Source organism: Hydra vulgaris, chromosome 03, assembly GCF_038396675.1.
Source record: "Hydra vulgaris chromosome 03, alternate assembly HydraT2T_AEP".
In the NCBI taxonomy this organism is placed as follows: Eukaryota; Metazoa; Cnidaria; class Hydrozoa; order Anthoathecata; family Hydridae; genus Hydra; species Hydra vulgaris.
The window spans coordinates 33,667,216-33,676,060 of record NC_088922.1 but is presented as its reverse complement, the minus strand read 5'-3'; the positions used below and the strand labels follow the sequence as shown (position 1 = coordinate 33,676,060).

General features: G+C 28.9%; 1 protein-coding gene across 1 annotated transcript; it reads left to right on the top strand.

Annotated features, from left to right (window-relative positions):
* Positions 1–5,526: 5,526 nt before the first annotated feature.
* On the top strand, positions 5,527–6,981 carry LOC100208353 (cathepsin Z). The gene is made up of 4 exons (XM_065792973.1): positions 5,527–5,746; positions 5,841–6,076; positions 6,167–6,367; positions 6,489–6,981. Exons 1-4 carry the CDS (start codon positions 5,625–5,627, stop codon positions 6,833–6,835), a joined length of 906 nt encoding a protein of 301 aa, XP_065649045.1. The 5' UTR covers positions 5,527–5,624; the 3' UTR covers positions 6,836–6,981.
* Positions 6,982–8,845: the final 1,864 nt, after the last annotated feature.

Genomic DNA, 8,845 nt, shown 5'->3' with positions numbered 1-8,845 from the left:
ATTCTTTCGTACAAAACATCTTTTTTACATGTTCAGTATTTCTCATCAACTGACCATTAACCGAAGACCAATCTTTTGTTATAACTTTTTTTATTGCAAAAAGTAGCAAAATATTTATGATGCGTGGCTATTTACATACATTTAGCATGAGATTTCCATATTCAAATGTTTGGAGGATATTGGAGGATAGTTTATCTGATACCTAATAGTAGCAAAAAAATATCAAAAATTGTCTGTTTTCGATGCATAAAAACTAATGATTACACTTACGTTAAATTGTTTTAACGTAAGAATAATCAATAGTACAATAGTAGCGTAAAAAAGTTGATAAATAAAAAATGCAAAATAGCGTTTTGGAACAAATGTCAAATTAACGTGTAAATAACCGCATAAAAATAACGCTTAAATTGATATTTAATTTTTTTTAACTAGATATATCCTCTAATGAACATGTCTTCACCATTACGCCAAATTTTCACCGTGCAATGCCGACATTGATTTTTTGGTATTTTGGCACACTCTGTCCCACTGTGCACAATGAAGATAAGGACTATATATATCTTTACATATATATGTTCCATACATATACAACTTATTAAATAAGAGATACAGTATGTTTCGAAGTCTTCAATTTCGAATGTTTCGAATGTTTTTTTTAATTTTATGCAAACTTTTCTTTGGTAACAACAGTGGAAATTAAGTGTTTAAATACACAAATTAGGGACCTGAAATAAATATTGATGTCTATAATCACGACTGATTGCTCTTGATCTAGCTAAAACTTTTGTTTTAGCTAGATCAAGATGTTTCAGATTAAAACATTCCATTACATCTCTTTTTGTAGATCATTTAATTAATGAGTTTTCTGCAACTTTTGTAAAAGTTAGATTTTTCGGAGTTTTTGCATTTTTATTATAAGATTTAAAGAAGACATTTTGAAATCTATTGATACTAAAACTGATACACATAGTTGCATGACAGAGTCAAGGTTTAATTCTTTAGTTTGATTTCAAAAAATTTTTTAATAAAGTATAATTTTCTAATAAAATATATTAAGTTTCAAATAAAGCATGAAATTTTTAAACTGAATAAATAATTGATAATTGAAAAATTCCTGATGTTGAATGAATTTTAAATTGTTTTTTTATTTTTTACTTGACTGTATTATATCTTTACTATTGCATTATACTTCATTGTATATTTTAGAGTATATTATAAATTTGCCTTTAAAAAGTGTGTAAAAAACAAAACAATTTGGGAAAAATCTGCCTTCAAAATCAAGGAAAGAAATCCAGAAATGTAGATGATTTCTCATCTACATTTCTGGATTTCTTTCCTTGATTTTGAAGGCAGATTTTTAATATTGAGAAAATATTGCTTATCAAACAAAGGAAAAAATTCAGAAATAGAGGGCTGACCTTAGCCAACATAACAAATATCAGAAGGAGTGCTAAATCCTATGATATACCTTCTCGTTGATGCAATTTTTTAGGTGAGTTAGATTAAAATTCATTTAAGTAAGCATTTTTTTAAGTAAGTTAAATTTTTAACCAGTGAAAAAAAAGTCAAGCTTTTTTGTTCATTTTAAATAAGTTTATTTTGGTAACTGAAGGTAATAATTCTGTAACTGAAATCAATAAGTAGGCAGACTCTTTTGCCCTAATGGCGGTAAGAAATTGTGTTAACCTTCTCACCCTGCTCCTCAACTCTTCTCTACTGGCTAGAGGGTTTGCACTGATAGGTCTCACCCAAAAAAAATCATGCTTTTCTCCTGACTCAACAGTTAATACTGCTATTGAGTTAGTAAGGCAGGAATTAACTGAACTTATCATTAAAGTGGAGAAGGAAATAGAAAGATTAAATACCGAAAATAAAAGTTTAAAAAAACAATCTAAAATACCTGAACAAAATAAATAAAATAACAAATAAAGTGCCATTTAGTATTCTTGTTAAGAAAAAATGCAAAGGAGCGCCTCCTATCTGTGAATCAAAAACTAGACTATTGAATGCAGTTCACCTGAGCAAAAATAAATTGTAAAAAAAGAAAAAATTTATTAGTGTTTGGACAAATGAATACAAAAAAGCAAGGAGGAAGTTAAAAAATCTATTAGTGTTTGGACAAATGAATACAAAAAAGCAAGGAGGAAGTTAAAAAAGATGACGATAAAAGAATTAGTGAAGTGTTCAATGCTATTGGATTAGAAAAATCAAGTATATTTAAACATTTCAGGTTAAAAAAGTAAAGTCAAAACAAGCCAGGACCACTAGTCATTGAACTTGATTTTTGATATCAAAAACAAGTTTTAAGTGTTGCTAAAGATTTAAACGTTTTTCGCAAAGTTCTAGTCTTAAATTGCTACTTGTTGAAATAAATCGGTTAAATAAAATAGTAGAAGATAAAATTTTGACATTTCAATTTGTTATCAGAAACGAATTATTTCAGAAAATTGAAATTAAAAAACACTTAAGAAACTAATGCACCTTCAAGTTTAATGTCTAAACTCAGTAATGTGTTAATACTTGAATGCAACTTTGTTAAACATTAACTTTGAATTCCGACAATCTAATTGAAGTTATTAACTTAAACAAACTAATATTTTAATGATTTGTGAAATTGGTGGAATAAGGAGTCAGTAACTGGTTTTAATGGATGCACCTTATTTAGAAGAGACATAGGTGTTGGTAGAGGTGGAGGAGTTTTTATTTATAAACAAAACAATATAAAAGCTTATGAAACTTCAGAAAAATGTTAAAATGACCCTAGTATAGTAATATCTGGTGTGTTATTGAATAAGAATGTGATAAAATGTTATGTGGTAATAACTATAAAACTGAAATTAGCAACAAAAATAACTGTATTAACATTACAAAGTTTATTAATTTTGCTCATTCAATGAATTTATCAAATAAATATACTGGAATCATTGTTTGTGGGGATTTTTAAAATTACCACAAACAATGATTCCAGTTACATTAAAAATCACACAAACAAGCGCTCAAATGAAAACCTGCCAAAAATTTTTTAGAGTATTTAAACCATTGCTTCATGAATCAAAATGTGATTGAATCAACGTTTTAAAATAACATTGGAGTGTGCTGAACTTTTTTTTGTTACTGAGAACAAAAACAGAGATTATAAAATGGCACACCTTCCATTATTGGGAGGTATTGACCATAGTAATCATATTATTAAACTTAGCTATAGTCATTAGGAGTATAATGACAACATTGTTTTTACAAATGACATGTTTAATTACAATCGAGGGAAACTTGATGAATAAAATAATTATTTTAAACTTCTATACTGGGGCAATCAGTTCAAAGCTTTTAAAATAAAGAATGTTACAAAAACTGGCGTTATTATTATGAAGTCTTTATAAAGAAGAATGTAAACTCTTTATTGGGTCAAATAAAGAAATTCAGGGATACTCATTTACTTGCAAAATACAAAGATTATTTTGAATATTTTGCATTGGTATTCAATAAACCACAAGCGCCATCAACTCGAATCATAAATATAGAAACACAAACAGTCTGTAGAAATCCGTATGTAAAAGTGTAGATTTTAATGCCTCTATTGTGGAAGAATACTTAAGCAAGTTAGACATTAATAAGACAAATAGGAGGAACAAAGTTCATTTAAAAGTTCTAAAGGAGTGCAAATCCTCCCTAGCCAAACAACTACCGTTAATGTTTAATAAATCATTTGAAACAAGTGAACTCCCAAAAGTTATGATGGTGCGCTAATATAATTCCACTGTTTAAAAATGATTACAAATTAGACCCAGCATTTGCAGACGGTATAAAAATCGTTAGAAATAAAAAATGATAATGACATTATCAACCTTTGACAAAATATAGACTTAATAATGCAAAGTCTAATGAGTGGTTGATAAAATTTAACCAGATAATATGTAAGATAATGATAATATGAAATAACTAACACTAATTTTTAATGAACTATACACAATATATAGTTTACACTAGTATGAAAATGGATTTAGGAGTTTCAGATGATTTGCATTGGAAACATCATCTAAAACACTTTTAAAATATTTATTCGCTAGCTCATTCTCCGCCATTAAAGAAAAGTTTTTAAATAAAAAACTTCCAGTAAATTAGGTTAATCTTTACTTTAACCAATTAAAAAATTAAATAAATTTAACCACAGTTATCGAAAGGCGTTCGTTTTTTAGTTGAACAACTTTATCAAGAGAGAAACTTCAGCAATTTATCAAAAAAATGTTTCAATCAACTATAAGCAAAATTTTTTGGTGAAGTTTTTACATGTAAATAGTTAGTGGATTTTGAAAAACCTGTTCGTCATCGATGAAATCTATCAGTCAAGTTACTAGTACGTTTGTAACACCATCATTAACCTAAGTTTTCAACATCTTAATCACCAAAATCTATGCCATTTCCATCACCACTATCAACAGTAACTACACCATATCAGCCATCTCAACTTGCTTGCAACCAACCTTCAACATTGTAGTCATTAAAATGGAGATTTAAAAAGAAGTTAAAAAACAACTGTAAATTTATCTAATCGCTCACCGCAGCTTTGCAATAAATATTTTGCATTTAACAAGTTGACAAAAAAAAGTGAAGCAAGATTTAAACAAGAAGGTCTCAATAAACCTTAAGTACTCGAGCAATTGAAAGATGCAATCAGCAACTCCAACTGCAACAACAGTAACTTTAAAAACAAAAGCAACTCTAACAACAATTACAGCAAGAAGCCAAATCGTTAAGTAGCCGTAAAGTTGTTGCCGAAACTTCAAAAAGTCAAAACGATGAATGTTTTATTAGTGCGCAATTTGGCTCCGTCAAAAATGCTTACCAAAGCGATTTGTAAGAGGCTACAAGTTTTGTTGCCTAAAAAAATGTAACACATGTAAAAACTTAACCTCCAAAACTTTTTAGTGACTCAGCATCATCACAAGAATATAAAAAAATTGTTTAATAATCGGTTGCTTTTTAAATTGTTGTTATTGGTTGATTTTTTTAAATATTACATTTTTTTTAAATTACATTTTTATTCTTCCTAAATGTAAGTGTAGAATGAAATAAATTTTTCAAATAAATAAAATTTCTTAAATAAAAATTAATTTGCTTTATGTTTATTTAAAATTTTTTCAATCATTTGTAAAAAAAAATCATTAAAATTTTTACTATTTAATTTGACGCCATTTTACTTTGTTTCATGAAAACACTCACTCGATATTTCAAGAAAATTTTTTACTTGACGATTCAGGAAAGTTTTACTCGATGTTTCAAAAAAAGTTATTAATTTTTTAGTCGGTACTAGCATATTTAGAATCAGCCACAGATATATGAAGAAAAACATAAATGTTAAAAGTATTCATCAAAGACATTGCAGGGTCTATCTTATCAATTTAAAATATTTGATTGGATTAGAGTACTTTGACTCCATCGCTTTACGAAGCAAATAGTGCTTCGTATTGTGATGGAGTGCACTATAAACAGGATGGAGTGACAAGAATTACAAAATGTCACCATTCAAATACATTAAACAAACATTACGTTATGTTTAACAATAATCATATGACTATAGCTTGAAACTTTTATAATCAAAAGTAAATTCTTTTTATATACAAGAAATGATTTCAAACGGCTTTTTTTTTCTACTTATCTCAGTTTCTATTGGAGCAAGTCCGTTCCATCCAAGTAAAGACAGAAAATGCTATATCTCAGAATTCGACGCTGACATTGTTGAAGTCATGTAAGATGAAATTTTGTATTTTAGAGGATTTTTTTAGTTAAATTAGTAAATACATTTTGACGAAGTATTTACATAATGTTTAATGAATATTTAGTAAAACCCCGCGACCTCATGAATATCTTCACTTACCAAGTTTGCCAACAAATGTGGATTGGCGAAACTTCAATGGAACTAACTATGCAAGTACTACTCGCAACCAACATATTCCTCAATATTGTGGATCATGCTGGGCACATGCGACAACAAGCGCACTCGCTGATAGAATAAATATTCTTCGTGGGGGTGCATTTCCATCTGCATTTTTATCTGTTCAGCATGTATTAGATTGCGGTACAACATGTTTAATTGTGATGCAATAAAATTTTGTTCTGAAGTACAAAATATTAGGCGCACAACTGATAATCTCTCATTTTGTTATAGCTGATGCTGGTACATGCCACGGTGGTGGTAATCTAGCAGTTTATGAATATGCACACAAAAACGGAATTCCAGATGAAACCTGTAATAACTACCAAGCCATTGATCAAGAATGTACTTCATTTAACCAATGCGGAACATGTTTGACTTTTGGCAAATGCTTTGCTGTGCAAAACTACACAAAATTCATGGTTTCAGAATATGGTAAGTTTTATATTTTGTATGGGTATTTCCATCATTTTTGTTCTCGTTTCATTATCTTTTTTTTTCCCAGCTTTTATTTACTTGAAGTTTATATTTTGATAAACGTGACTACTATTTTTAGGACGAGTGTCTGGGCGTGAAAAAATGATGGCGGAGATATTTAAACGTGGACCAATTGCTTGCGTGATAATGGCTACTCCTCTTTTTGACAAATATGCAGGTGGAATATATAGTGAATATAACGAAGTTTCTATAGCCAACCACGCTATATCTGTCCATGGTTATGGGGTAGATGAAAACGGTGTTGAATTCTGGATTGGAAGAAACTCATGGGGAGAGCCGTGGGGAGAGAGAGGATGGTTTCGTATGGTTACCTCGTTGTACAAAGATGGAAAAGGTGGCTTTTATAATTTAGGTATAGAAGATGACTGCGCATTTGGTGTTCCTATTCTACCATCCGGATGGTAGTAAATTGAATATACTTTTTGGTACATATCAATGATTACTTGATACACGCTTATTATTACTTGATACACGCTTTGTATTCCTATATTTAGACCTTTCTTCATAGCTTATTTTTAAGTATTTTATTTTTATTAGATTTTTAAATTAGACTTAATTAGATTTAAATTATAATAAACAAATGATTATATAAAACTATACTAAGCAACTTTTCCAATTGCTTCAAAATAATACAACACTTCAATGTGCCAATCCTCCTCACTTTGACTTTAGACCTTTAAACGGAAGAGCCAAAACTTTAAAAAAATAATAGTTTTATGAGTAAATATCTCGTGTGTGCATATTTAGTTCGTGTATGTGTAGGTTCTTTTTAAAGTACAACACGGTTTTTAAAAAGTAGAAGTATAAATAGCTTTATTAAAATACGGAAGGTTAAACACAGGGCTGCAAATGGTGCCTAATTTTCATATATTTAAGTTATTAAATTTATTTAGAAAATAAAAAACATTAACTTGTCTCGACCTCCCCCTCCCCTCCCTTTCCCCCCCCCCCCCCATTCTTCTCACCTTTATCTCCATCTTGTCAAAAAAACTCAGAACCCTCTCCCCTATTTTGTTGACGGATTTCATGGGAAACCCCAGTGGTTGATTGGTTCGATTCTATTTGAATTATTCAACATCATTGCTGCATAACTATTTTGTTACAATATTACCGTAAGGGGTTGTCCATAAAGTACGTACGCTTTTATCTTGACACATAACTCCCCCTGCATTTTTTTATCATTTGCCCATGTAATAATATTACCAGACGTAAGACAACAATGGATATAGGAAAAATAAAGAGGTTTTAGATTATTTTGAGGCAACATAAATTTTATCTTGTATCCTTATATTTTTTGAAGTTTTAATGTTTAAAGTATTTATTTGGGTTTTCAGGGATATGTTTTCGTTAATTATTACTCCTCGAAATTTTGTTGTTTCGGTTATTATGATCTTTTTTTAGTGAGGGATGTATGGTTGTATATTACTTTTTCGTTTTTTAGAGTGAAACAATATACATTAAGTTTTTTAAGTATTAAGTGATTTTTAAGTTTATTTAATTTCAACTAGATGTTCAGATTTCCGAGCTTGTTATTCATTCGAAAAAATTCTTTAATTGACGTTGCGTAGTTGACGTTGAAGTTAGTATCGTCCGCAAACATTATTACACAAGTTTTTTCAAAGTTTTAACAAAATCATTAATATATAACAAAAACATTAAGGGTCCAACTTAAGGGATAGCACATTTTAATTTTAATTTTGAATGTTAAATCTATCTGAAATAATACTTTGCTGTCTGTTACAAAGTTTTTAAACCAATCAAGCGTGATGTTTTTTATCCCATAGTTTTCCATTTTTCTACGTAAAATGTTACGGTTTACAGTGTCAAACGCTTGTGACAGGTCTATAAAAATTCCTAATACAATTTTTTATCAAAAGAATCACTTATATTATTAATTAGATCTAAAATAGCGTGTTCAATTGAATATTGCTTTTGGAAGCCGATTTGTTTCTTATTTAGGATTTTATTCTTAGTTAAATATTCGTATAATCTGTAATAAATTATTCGTTTAGGAAGCTAGGAGAAAGTAGAAAGTACAGAGATAGGTCTCTATTTATATAATAAGTATAATTACCGCTTTTAAATATCGGAACAATTTTAGCTATTTTTAATTTGTTCGGTACAACACCAAACGTCAAGACGTTTAATTTTATTTTTAATATTATTTACTTTTGAAATAAATTAAACGGATTTATTTGAATATAAACAAATCTAAAGCCATTTGCACTTATTAACTCAATAACCAAGTATTATTAATCTTAAATCTTTAATAAGCAAAGTCTTAACAATATAAAGTAAACAAATCTGATGCCATTCGCACGTATTAACTCAATTACCAAGTATTATTAATCGTAAATCTTTTATAAGCAAAGTCTTAACAATATAAAGTTAACTGTGTTAAACTTAGGAATGAGT